The sequence below is a fragment of the Phyllobates terribilis genome, unplaced genomic scaffold, assembly GCF_046119375.1.
Source record: "Phyllobates terribilis strain yellow unplaced genomic scaffold, ASM4611937v1 Scaffold_2__4_contigs__length_985480577, whole genome shotgun sequence".
NCBI classification, from domain to species: Eukaryota; Metazoa; Chordata; class Amphibia; order Anura; family Dendrobatidae; genus Phyllobates; species Phyllobates terribilis.
Window position 1 is genome coordinate 467,469,323 of NW_027362762.1, and position 13,923 is coordinate 467,483,245.

Genomic DNA, 13,923 nt, shown 5'->3' on the forward strand with positions numbered 1-13,923 from the left:
CATTGCCTACATTATTCTGCACTCAGTAGCAAAAGCCTGCTGACAGATTCCCTTTAATGGCTTGTCATTAACTACACCAAACAATTAAACAATTACATTCTCAAGCAAACAGTCAGACAATGTAGCAACTTGGTGAAAATGTGGAGATTTTCGGACTGGGCATGAATGCCCTCTAGTGAAACCACCAACCACAAGAACCAGGTACAAATTTGCAGTTTTCCCTCTGTTAATTCCCTGACAGCACACAAAGGGTTACATAGTATCCCCCCAGTTCTTTTCATGTATAGTTTTAGTACGCACAATGGGGTACATTATAAGACCAGGCCGGAGTCAATTAAACAGGAAGTCAGCGAGGAGTGTGCTGGGAAGGAACATGTAAAGAAGATAGAGGAGCAGCTGTCTGCTCCGAACAAGGAGCCATTCAGTGTCGCTCTCTCCTACTGAGAGGTTCTGCAAATGTTTGCTCTAGGATACATCACCCATTCTTTATGTGTCTGCATGGTCTTGCTTCATGACCGTGAAAAATAAAAGTCAATTCTGATTCGAAGAGTTCTAGAGACCAGTTCTGCTACGTTTGTAATTCATTTTAATGATGTGCACTTGTAGAGAATGAAATCTGAATTTATATAAATCTGAATACACAGGGACACCAAATCATTTCAGTATAATAACAGTCTTTTAGTCAACTAAGCTAAAGTTAGGTTTTGTAACGTATTTTAGGAACGCAGGAAGGGGCTGTGGGAATTAAGACCTCGTACCTGAAGCCTTGACTTGATGTTAGGAAGGGATGAAGGGAGGTTCTTTCTCCCGCCAACCAATTGCCCACTTTTCCCACCTAGCAGCCTATTGAATATTCTTAGATTCTCCTCCCTCTTCTAACCTTACCCCATCTCAGTGTGTCAGTGGGCTTCATCCCATATATTCAAGTATTTGGGGTCTGGCAACACAGGGCTAGCTGGAGCTCTCGCCTTGCTGGAAGGATTTTTAGAAAAGCCTGTGTGGCTTTCCCCTCCCCTCCCTGCAGGTCCTCTGGCAACCTGAAGCTAGCACCATGGCCAGTATATGGGGAAGCCTGCAGCTCTCTGTGATTGTTCATCTCGTCTGCCTTTCCCTGGCACAGTTTGTAAGTTTCTTTTACATTTTTTGGATCATTTTTTGGAATGATAATGACATTTTAAGGCTGCATTGGTGTATTGTCCTTGGATGTGTAGCTTTAATCTAGTGTAGGAGTTGGTTTGGTTTTCTTCTTAGAAATGACCTTATAGTTTTACCTCTTATTATTTTCATACTCCTAATGGCAGAAGAGAGAACAAATCTGTAAATGGACTTGAGCTGCAATATGCTTCAAGGATGTCTCAGAGAATGGAGGCCCATGGTAGCCTTAAAGTGATCTAGTTCAATAGTTGGTACTTAAGGAGTTTATTAAATACACTTCTATTGTAGGTCAACCCATATAAGATGGTTCAAGTTTTATGTTTTTTTTTTATTATCAGAGTTTAGTTGTATCAGTTTTTATCATCAGTTTGGTCAGCAGACTTTCACCAGTTTTTCTCAGATGAAAAAAAAAACTGTTGAAGATTTCTCAAGCTTCTCCTATGAAACTGTCTGTGAAGAATGGACAGTACATGGATGACATCTGAATGCTGTCCGATTTTTCATGGACCCATAGACTTGCATTGGTGATTTTGATCTGAGAATCTGATCAATATTGGACTTTTCCAAGATATTGTGCTGACCACTCATTCCACAAAAATACATGAACATGTATTTGTATAATAGGTACAATTTCTATTGGGAAAAAAACCACATATGGAACTTGTACACGAAAAAACGGTATCTGAATGAGGCCCTAGTCTTAGTTCATGGCTCAGACACATACATGTATGTGTTTTATATAATTTGTTACTTTACTACTCAGTTGTTTTGCTATGTTGCCATATACCTGCACTCTACATATTGGGGCATACTGGGCCTATAAAGTAGCATCTTCCGATAAGGGATTACATAAATTTACCCCCTAATGCCACATTGGATATCATGGATATTTATTACTAGCTGATAGAAATTAAATTAAAGTAGTTAAAGCAATCTAGCATTTTGCTATATTGAGATGCCTTTCCACTTAAAATAAGAACTTTATAGGTATGATATATGTATGTATATATATATATATATATATGCATATATTGGCGCTATATAAATATAATGATTATTAGTATTCTTTCAAATTGCTAAAAATGTCATTTAGTAATGTCTATATGTATTCCTAGTTGGGAAAGCTGTTTGACAATCTAATAGACCAATAAAGCCCTCCATAGAGATTGTACCCAGCTCTGCAAGAGTGAAAAGCAACCTGTTCATATGATGGTACATTGTCTACTACTGTGTCATTGAATAATGAAGAAAATTTGCTGTTCGGGGACCTGGAAAAGCTGGATGACAATTCATGTGGGTACTGTATTTTTGCTGTCATCCACCTCTGCCTGACACAGATGTAACCTAGAAACAAGTGAAGGCAATTTTAATAAACAGGGGAGAATGTGTAAAATATGCCGATTTGACTTAGATCCTTATATATAAAAAGTTAGTAGCGAGGGTGTATAACTTATAGGTAACGCAGCTTTTTGCTGATGGGATGTGTAAGAGACCTGTGGAGAAAGAGAGGGAGTGGACTGGTTATGTGAAGGTGATTGTAGGTCAGGAGGCTGGAGGAATGCAGAATCCTGAGACATTTGGCATTCATATGTGAGAACAAAGTTTGCCATTCAGGAGTCAGGAGTCTGATCCTGTTCCCCACACACTCACAGAGCCCCTGAACACAAACAAATGAAAGGACAGAGCCACTGCCGCGTGCTGACATGAATGCTTAGCTAGTCTTTTTTACAAAATCCTGCAGGGAAGACGGCACATTCTGGGGATTTAGCTTTATTTTTCAGCCAATTTAGATGTATGCCAGAAATTAATGAACAGTCGACGGTTCCAGAGTAAGAGTTAGGCCTGTATTTCATATTAATCATCCGCATTGGTATTGCTGTAGATTGTCATCACTTTTATTAATCATGGAACTCTTGTTAGTAAATTATACACTATGCCCCAGGTATGTGCAGTATAGGTATGCAGAATACACAATGCCCTGGGTATGTATTGTATAGGTAATGCCCTATGTATCTGTTACATATATTTATACACTATACCCCAGGTATGTGCAGTATAGGTATGTACAATACACAATGTCCTGGGTATGTACTGTATAGGTAATGCCCTATGTATCTGTTACATATATTTATACACTATACCCCAGGTATGTGCAGTATAGTTATGTACAATACACAATGCCCTGGGTATATATTGTATAGGTAATGCCCTGTGTACCGTATCTGTTACATATACTTATACACTATGCCCCAGGTATGTGCAGTATAGGTATGTACAATACACAATGCCCTGGGTATGTATTGTATAGGTAATGCCCTATGTATCTGTTACATATATTTATACACTATACCCCAGGTATGTGCAGTATAGTTATGTACAATACACAATGCCCTGGGTATATATTGTATAGGTAATGCCCTGTGTACCGTATCTGTTACATATACTTATACACTATGCCCCAGGTATGTGCAGTATAGTTATGTACAATACACAATGCCCTGGGTATGTATTGTATAGGTAATGCCCTATGTATCTGTTACATATATTTATACACTATACCCCAGGTATGTGCAGTATAGGTATGTACAATACACAATGTCCTGGGTATGTACTGTATAGGTAATGCCCTATGTATCTGTTACATATATTTATACACTATACCCCAGGTATGTGCAGTATAGTTATGTACAATACACAATGCCCTGGGTATATATTGTATAGGTAATGCCCTATGTATCTATTATATATATTTATACACTATGCCCCAGGTATGTGCAGCATATGTATGTACAATACACAATGCCCTGGGTATATATTGTATAGGTAATGCCCTATGTATCTATTACATATATTTATACACTATGCCCCAGGTATGTGCAGTATAGGTATGTACAATACACAATGCCCTGGGTATGTATTGTATAGGTAATGCCCTATGTATCTGTTACATATATTTATACACTATACCCCAGGTATGTGCAGTATAGTTATGTACAATACACAATGCCCTGGGTATATATTGTATAGGTAATGCCCTATGTATCTATTATATATATTTATACACTATGCCCCAGGTATGTGCAGCATATGTATGTACAATACACAATGCCCTGGGTATATATTGTATAGGTAATGCCCTATGTATCTATTACATATATTTATACACTATGCCCCAGGTATGTGCAGTATAGGTATGTACAATACACAATGCCCTGGGTATATATTGTATAGGTAATGCCCTATGTATCTATTACATATATTTATACACTATGCCCCAGGTATGTGCAGTATAGGTATGTAGAATACATAATGTCCTGGGTATGTACTGTATAGGTAATGCCCTATGTATCTGTTACATATATTTATACACTATACCCCAGGTATGTGCAGTATAGTTATGTACAATATACAATGCCCTGGGTATATATTGTATAGGTAATGCCCTATGTATCTATTATATATATTTATACACTATGCCCCAGGTATGTGCAGCATATGTATGTACAATACACAATGCCCTGGGTATATATTGTATAGGTAATGCCCTATGTATCTATTACATATATTTATACACTATGCCCCAGGTATGTGCAGTATAGGTATGTACAATACACAATGCCCTGGGTATATATTGTATAGGTAATGCCCTATGTATCTATTACATATATTTATACACTATGCCCCAGGTATGTGCAGTATAGGTATGTACAATACACAATGCCCTGGGTATGGACTGTATAGGTAATGCCCTATGTATCTATTATATATATTTATACACTATGCCCCAGGTATGTGCAGTATAGGTATGTAGAATACATAATGCCCTGGGTATGTACTGTATAGGTAATGCCCTATGTATCTATTACATATACTTATACACTATGCCCCAGGTATGTGCAGTATAGGTATGTACAATACACAATGCCCTGGGTATGGACTGTATAGGTAATGCCCTATGTATCTATTATATATATTTATACACTATGCCCCAGGTATGTGCAGTATAGGTATGTACAATACACAATGCCCTGGGTATGGACTGTATAGGTAATGCCCTATGTATGGGCATAGTATATATTTATACACTATGCCCCAGGTATGTGCAGTATAGGTATGTAGAATACACAATGCCCTGGGTATGTATTGTATAGGTAATGCCCTATGTATCTACTACATATATTTATACACTATACCCCAGGTATGTGCAGTATAGGTATGTCCACATATAGTAAAAGGAAAACCAGCTCACTCAGTACTTATAATCCAGCTTGCACGGAACCAGGTGGATCCACACCAGAATATGCTAAAAAAAAAAGAGGAATAGTTGTTCCAGCGTCTGGTAAAATAATTCTTTATTTATTTTCCGTCCATTAAAAACTTGCAAAAAATTACAAAGGTTGCATAGACAGGGTAGGGGAGCAAGACGTGTTTCGAACGCTCACTTGCGTTCTTGATCACTTGCTCCCCTACCCTACCTATGCAACCATTGTAATTTTTTGCAAGTTTTTAATGGACGGAAAATAAAGAAAGAATTATTTTACCAGACGCTGGAACAACTATTCCTTTTTTTTGAGTATAGGTATGCACAATACACAATGCCCTGGGTATGTATTGTATAGGTAATGCCCTATGTATCTATTACATATATTTATACACTATGCCCCAGGTTTGTGCAGTATAGGTATGTACAATGCACAATGCCCTGGGTATGGACTGTATAGGTAATTCCTTATGTATCCATTGCATATACTTATACACAATGCCCTGGGTATGGACTGTATAGGTAATTCCTTATGTATCCATTGCATATACTTATACACAATGCCCTGGGTATTTACTGTATATATCCAAAATAGAGAACAGCTCATCTATTCCAGGGAAGAACAATCGGAAGCATGGAACCTCTACACTGCCCGTCTTTGGATATTCACATTAGTCACAATTGGTCCAATTTACTGCTTGAATTAAGGGTTAAAATCCAATATTTATTAACATCTGGTTGAAACACTAATACAATGCACCGAATTTTAGTCAATGCATTTCAAACGTGACAAATGTTCTTAGGATAAATACGTATACGTCGGATGAGTACTATCCAATTTTTTATTGGATAGCACTCGGACCATTGTTATTCAATGGGGCAGTGCTAACGACCGATGTTTTTCACTGACAGAATCTGTCAGTGGAAAAAATCGTAGCATGCTGCGATTTCCCTTTGAAATCAGATGCCACTCACCCTTTCAAGTCTATGGGTGCATGGAAAATATCCGACTGCACTCGGATGACATCTGGTTTCCGCGGACTCACACAATGAAAATGATGGAGAAATTTTGCTCTCCATCTTCTCACATCTGAGAGTTTGATCAGAGTGTCAGTTGCAAATCGGCCCAACTCTCTTGTGTGAGAGAATGTACAGCCGTCTGACCGTAGCCTTAATCTAAGGCCACGGTCACACGTTCAGTATTTGGTCAGTATTTTACATCAGTATTTGTAAGCCAAAACCAGGAGTGGGTGATAAATACAGAAGCAGTGCCCATGTTTCTATTATACTTTTCCTCTGATTGTTCCTTTCCTGGCATTGGCTTACAAATACTGAGGTAAAATACTGACCAAATACTGAAAGTGTGAACATGGCCTACGATTCTCTTATCATCCATCATTGTGCTTTATAATAGGCATTCAAAAATGACAGACAACTACAGTAGGAGCAGCCATTTTGTATATGGTTCATTACCCCTATATTCACACAAAGAACCAAAAGTATTCACAAAAGACAGCATATCACAGTAGTAGCAACTATATTATGACATTTATTAACCTCATATATTAAAGAAAAAGGCAGCTATATAGAATGGATGAAGCACACTGAATAATAATGAATATAGTTCATTAGATCAATACAAATAATTCATGTAACACAAACATTTGAAAAGTGCATAAAACTAAATACAAGATCCTCAAAAAATGCCATAATTGTTGGGGTCAAAATAACCCCTATCTCTCCATATAAGGTGGCAAACCTCAAAGCATAGAAAATACGTATACATATATACCATATAAAGTGCAATAAATATCTTTTCAATGCATGAAAGTCCAAAATAGTAAATGAACCAGATAAAGTGTCCTAATAAATAATACAATAGATGAATAAATATGTCAAGAAATATAAATATTACCAAAGTGAATACTACAGAAAAAAACAAGAAGGGATGCCAAAGGAGAGTAAGGGGGTATGAAGCGGCCCCACGTGTTTTGTCACAATTGTGACTTCCTCAGGGGTGGTCCCTATGTTTTTCTAATGTTTATTAACCCTAGCCTTCATGTACGGTTTCTTACCATCTTACTCGGCACTCTACTATTCTGTACGTATCATTAGATAAGCGCCAGCTATGGTGGTAGCAGCCGTATAGCACAGGCCTTAATTCACCGCTCTAGCAGTAGAACTGGCTTGCCATAGTAACCAATCAGAATTCAGCTTTCATTTCTTAGACTGCTCTGGAGAACATGAAAGCTGGGCTCTGATTGGTTGCTTGGGGCAACCAAGACAGTTATACAATTTTGATAAGTGAGGCCACGTGTGGTTATTGTTTTTACACATACATTAAGTAATTAAAGCACTGCAAAATCCACAAACCACCGATGTCCCAGACTAAGCTATAGGCACAAAACTAATTAATAGGCCAGAAAAATAATCTACAATATACATGGTGTTTTTGTCAGCTGATCCATGTGTCTGAAAATATACATGGGATAAAAGGCTAAACTGGATTTTATATGTGTATCTAAGTCCGGTGATGCTCCTGTCAGCCCACCGGTCACGGTGCAATGCATTATGGGACTGCAATATTATTTCAGTTTCTCTCTTCTTGGCTGCGGATGACGGATAACTAATGCTGAACACTAAACATCTGCGGCCTTGGGTGTGATTCAAATGAACCTCTTTAACCTTCTCTACCCTTAGATACCATTTTTATTTGATAGACACAGACCTCTGTAGAGATTGTAGTCATTTGGGGTCACCAGTGATAATTTTTAACATTTTTGTTTTCAGTGTTCTGTATAGTAGTAGATCAATATGAAGAATTATTTACACATGCATCATGGCATAAATGGCAACATAATGGGGATGCCAACAGGATAGATTGCTCTGTGGAGCTCCACCTAGGTGATTATACAGAAGGATAAGGGTTAAAGGTCTCTAAACTCATGAACATGAAAATGTTTTAGATTTCCTGAATATTCAGTTTTATATGATCTCTTTTACACAATATAGCAGCAGTCACTAACTATATCCATTCTATGCAGAGATATACGTTTCTTTAATCTCTGATTTCTTTTTCCTACAGTCTGGTCCTCCAGGTCCACCAGGACCTCCCGGTCCTCCTGGCCTCCCAGGGATCCCTGGATCAGATGGCATAGATGTGAGTATACAAACCTGGAACAAAGAGCCACTGTATGTACTGGACAGAATCTGAACACTTCTTAAAAACTACCACTAGATGGCAAGAGTAGACAGTTATCCTTCATAGTATATGGCTGCAGATTGTTCTGCTGGACCTTCAGTATGGAATGAATGTAAAAATCTACCAACATGGTAGTAGTGATTATTTCATTTTCATTTTTCATTATTCATTTTTATATTATTTTAATGAAAACATCTTTAAGAAATCTTTATACTTGCATTTTTTTAATGTTCAGTATAACAACCATGAATATTATCTTAAAGGGAATCTGTCACTCCCTGGGAGATATGAGACCTCTAATATGGGCATACAGGTTATAGAAATGTAAATCTATACATACCTGTGTGGCCCATAGTAGAGGTTTGATTTCAAAGAAATGTGTTTTTACAAAATCTGTTTTCACATGCTTGGCGTCCGGGGAACGCCAAGAAATCCCCGCCTATCTGATTAGGAAGCCCAGAAATCCCCGCCTATCTGATTAGGAAGCCCATAAATCCCCGCTTATCTGATTAGGAAGCCCATAAATCCCCGCCTATCAGTTTATTTAGCATATTCCACCCCCCTGCACTCGTCTCACTCACTTCCCGCACATGCGCACATCGTCGCTATCATCAGGAGCGCTTTTTCTTCCTCTCGGCCCCGTTTGTCTCTACAGTGTTCTAGTGCACAGGCATCCGGAAGTGACTCCCCGACACCTGCGCACTAGAACACTGTAGAGTAAACTTGGGCCGGGAGGAAAAAAAAGCGCTCCTGATGATAGCGGCGATGTGCGCATGCACGGGCAGTGAGTGAGACGAGTGCACGCCACAGGGCCCTGTGATGTGCAGGGGAGGGGGGGGGGGATATGCTAAATAAACCGATAGGCGAGGATTTCTGGGCTTCCTAATCAGATAGGCAGTGATCTCTTGGTGTCCCCCGGATGCCAAGCATGTAAAAACAGATTTTTATAAAAACACATTTCTCTGCAAGTAAACCTCTACCATGGGCCATACAGGTAAGTATAGATTTACTTTTCTATACCCTGTATGCCCATAGTAGAGGTCTCAAATCTCCCAGGGGTGACAGATTCCCTTTAAATAATGTAAGAGATAAAGTAATAGCAAGGGTGCTATGCCCTGTACTTGAATTTTTCTGTTTCAACTTCCAGGACATCTGCTTAAACAGTAGGTAAAAAGTTTGGAAGAATTTGGAGTCTTGCCATTATTGTCTAGAAATGTCTTTTTTGTCACTTTTTTGTGTGTAGGCCATTATTTGCACTGATCTGGCAACTGTGCTATCGAGATAGATCACAGATGTCTTACAGGATTATAGTGATTTGCATATTGCAGTTAAAGGGAACATGTCAGCATGTTCTGACATCCCTGGTCCTTGTGCGGCCAGTGTCCTGAACCCGAAGTCCCTGGTCCTTGTGCGGCCAGTCCTGAACAAGGGTCCTTGTGCGGCCAGTCCTGAACCCAAAGTCCCTGATCCTTGTGCGACAAGTCTTGAACATCGTCTCCTGGTCCGTGTGCTGCCAGTCCTAGAATCAGTATCTGAGACCTGTGTGTCTGAACAAGTGCTTATCCGACTACCCCGTATATCTGGACTGCTACTGACTCGCCCAGGGGGAATATGAGGGAAACTCGGTTCCCGAGCCTTCACCTTCTGTGAGATGTCACGGCAGTCGGCTCCCGGGCCCGTACCCTGGGGTCACTCTTTAAAAAGGGGATTGTTAACAGTTTTATCTCGTGACGTCACCTGTGGTTCCCGGTAATAAGTACCAGAGCTGCTGCAGACCTCCGGGGGGTGATGGGATGGCAGCTGGGATGTTTCTGCTCCCCACAGGCGGAGCGGGTCCCCGGGGCAGTGTTGATGAAGGGGATGCAGATGGTAATGCTGGGCGTTGTAGTGCAGGCGCGGTATCGTGGTAGAAATAACTGACGGAGACAGTAGAGTGCAGTCATCTGAGTTTACTCAGTTCTTTTAGGTTCCTCGGGTACACTGTCCAGGTGTCAGCCTCCCGCGTCGCACTGCGTTTGCCAGGCAGGGGTCCAGCACTCCCTCAAGTATATCAGAAGCACTTAACGGGACCCCCTTTCTTTATGTTCCTTCCTTGACCGACTTCCCGCGCTGGGTCTTCTCCCTCCTGCCCTGCGCTCCCCCACACAAAGTCCCAATAGGGTATTCTGAGATCCCTCTGGGCAAATTGGAGTTCCCGGTCCTACTTGGTGCCCTTCACGGCGACTTGGGTGAGGTTGTGGCAACTGCACCATGGAAGTGCAGAAGCCTCCGGTTTTCCAGTCGAGACCTGGAGTAACACTGCTGGTCCAGGGGCCGGTTCCCTTCCAGTGGCCTGATCCCTCTGACGCTTGGCAGATTCGGGCATACGGGTGCCGTCCTGCACTCACCGTACCCCTGGGATCCCTTCTGTTACCGGAGCCTTCCTCCCTGACTCCCCTCTCACTCCTGGGCCTCTCTTACTAGGCCCCAATATGGAGCATAGCTCCTGAAGAGACTCTGCTCCTCAGACTGCTCCTCTCCCCTTCTCTCTTTCTGACTCCACGCCTACCCAAGATGGCTTCCCTTTATATATCTATTCTCTAAGTGCTCCCCTGTTCTACGTCCTCCACCCACACCCACTACTGGTTCCCCCTCACTTTGGTTCCCCCCACTCCAGCCAGGGACAGGGCAGCAGAAGAAGTGCATAATGCCCTTCCAGCCGGCCTGGAGTAGTGTAGTGTTGAGTGCAGGTGTTGGGGTCCCGGGGCAGTACTCCATCCTTACCTGAAAGAAGGAGGTGCTACACCTCTGGGTGAGGTGCAGTACCTCTGTGGCGACTGAACCCTCAGGGGCGCCACACTACAACCAGTCTCCAAATCAACCTTGTCTGGGACTATGTGTCAAAAAACATTCTGCAGAGGATCCTCAACCTAGTAGTCTGAATGGAGTCCGAGTCTGTGTCCATGTCAGTAACTGTTCTACAGAGGATCCAAAACTTAGTAGTCTGAACGAAGCCCTAGTCCTTTCCGTGTCTACGTACCTGACCTCTGGGGTCAGCAGCTGCATTACCGGGGACTGCCTAGGAGTGGTACCTGGCGGCTACCTGCAGGAGCTACAGTGAACACCTGGTAGCCGCTTAGCTACGCCCCTCTTAGGTAAGCCCGGCCCCGTGGCACAGTGGGTCCACTAACCAAGTAAGCCACCTGCGTGCGTTACAAAAATCTCAAGCACAATTTGACATATTGCATATTCAAAATCCACACCACATGAGAATTTCCAGGCGGATAATGTGTGGATATGTTAAACAGCATAAGGATGAGATCTGATAACATCTCATCCAACTTGTTGCCACAGTAATACCATGCAGATTTTCCACCAAATTCTGATAATATGCAGCATACACGTGCTGTATAAAGTTACCTATAGAATCTTATCAGTAGCAGCTGTCATCTCCTATCTTAGTAATGTAACAATCTGTCCTCACTGAATATACATTTTACCTGTGAAATTCTGTGAATTCAGAACTTTGAGAATGACTGATCAAGGGGGGGGGAAGAAGCAGATTTCTGTGATAAGATATGTTACAAAGTTTTTTATTTTCATGTGTACTATTGATTTATAAAATAAAAATTAAAATGACAATGACACTTTAAGGTATTAGAAGGTGGAGACCAATATCATGCGTACAAAATTCAGTAAACGCTTACTATTAGTGATATGATTTCTTGTAATGGAGTGCTATTCAACATTGCTGGATAAAGCTGCCTGGGGCTGGTAACTTTTGGCTGAATCATTTTATAATTTATGACCATCTTTAGTGTAGTTTAAAGGGGTTTTCCACTTATAGAAAAGTGGACCCCAAATGGTTCTTTTGATGTCACTTCTGCATGGAGGCGGACACAGAAGAGGTATAAGGATGGTATATGGGTCCAGTCCTTTATGTGTCTGTGACAGATCTGCTCGCTGCTGTAGAGGTCGAAGTGGGTCCTCTTACATATTAGGCCTCTGTGTGGTTGCACAAGTTGTACCATTGGTATGTTTGCCCCCGCCTTTACTGCTGTAATAGAGACAGCACCAGTGTTTTGGGAACCTCTTTTTATTAAAAGTGGAAAATCCCTTTAGGGTTATGTACATGGTACTATTGTCTACCCCAAGCGGCAGTATTGTAGGGCGCTGCCTCTCAGGAATACACTGGAGATTCTGCACACAGTACGTACAGGTAGAAAAACAAAGCAGCTATCAAAAAATGGTGTAAAGTTATGAAAGTTATAATAAAAGACAGTAATGATGAGTATCAGAAAATGTTTACAAAAGAGTAACAAAGTACAAAAAGAAAAAAGCAGAAGCAGCACCAGAAAGAGTGTGGGTGCAAAGTCTACCTGGCAAAAACCTGTTTTTTGTCAAGATGAAAGTATAAATATAAGTTTATTGTAACAGTATTTCAAAGACAAATGTTAAAAATAGAGGAAATACTAAATGGCGCCATTCCAGCAGGAGGAGGACGTGAGTAAAAATACTTTGATCTTGGATTCTATGATTTATTTTATTCTTTTTAGGACTGTATATGCAGCTTAATATATTTATAAACATTATTTAACTGTTGCTGTGCATATCCATCTTTACCTTTTGTCATCTTCCCATACTTCATGCACTTGTTTTGGATCGTCCATCCATATTTACACATTATTATTATTTATTATTAGGCGCCATTTATTCCATGGTGCTTTACATGTGAAAAGGGGTATACATAATAAAAAACAATTACAATAACCTTGAACAATACAAGTCACTGACTGGTACAGGAGGAGAGAGGACCCTACCCGCGAGGGCTCACAGTCTATAAGAGATGGGTGAGGATACAGTAGGTGAAGGTAGAGCTGGTCATGCTGTAGTATGGTGGACCGAGGGTTACTGCAGGTTGTAGGCTTGTCGGAAGAGGTGAGTCTTCAGGTTCCTTTTGAAGGTTTCCACGGTAGGTGAGAGTCTGATATGTTGGGGTAGAGAGTTCCAGAGTAGGGGGGATGCACGGGAGAAATCTTGCATGCTCTTGTATGAAGAGGAGATAAGAGGGGAGTAGAGAAGGAGATCTTGTCAGGACCGGAGGTTGCGTGTAGGCAAGTACCGGAAGACTAGGTCACAGATGTATGGAGGAGACAGGTTGTGGATGGCTTTGTATGCCAAAGTTAGGGTTTTGAATTGGAGTCTCTGGGTAATGGGGAGCCAGTGAAGGGATTGACAGAGGGGGAAGGCCCGGGGAATAGCAGGGGGACAGGTGGATTAGTTGGCAGCAGAGTTTAGGATAGATCGGAGGGGTGCGAGAGTGTTA

The 13,923-nt window shown here is 41.1% G+C and overlaps 1 protein-coding gene across 1 annotated transcript in view; it reads left to right on the plus strand.

Annotated features, from left to right (window-relative positions):
* Positions 1 to 887: 887 nt before the first annotated feature.
* Positions 888 to 13,923, plus strand: part of COL9A2 (collagen type IX alpha 2 chain) — an 88,548-nt gene continuing 75,512 nt past the window's right edge. Inside the window, exons 1-2 of the mRNA XM_073665734.1 lie at positions 888 to 1,123; positions 8,502 to 8,576. Coding sequence (XP_073521835.1) covers positions 1,052 to 1,123; positions 8,502 to 8,576 — 147 coding nt within the window. The 5' untranslated portion in view covers positions 888 to 1,051. The remainder of the gene's footprint in view (positions 1,124 to 8,501; positions 8,577 to 13,923) is intronic.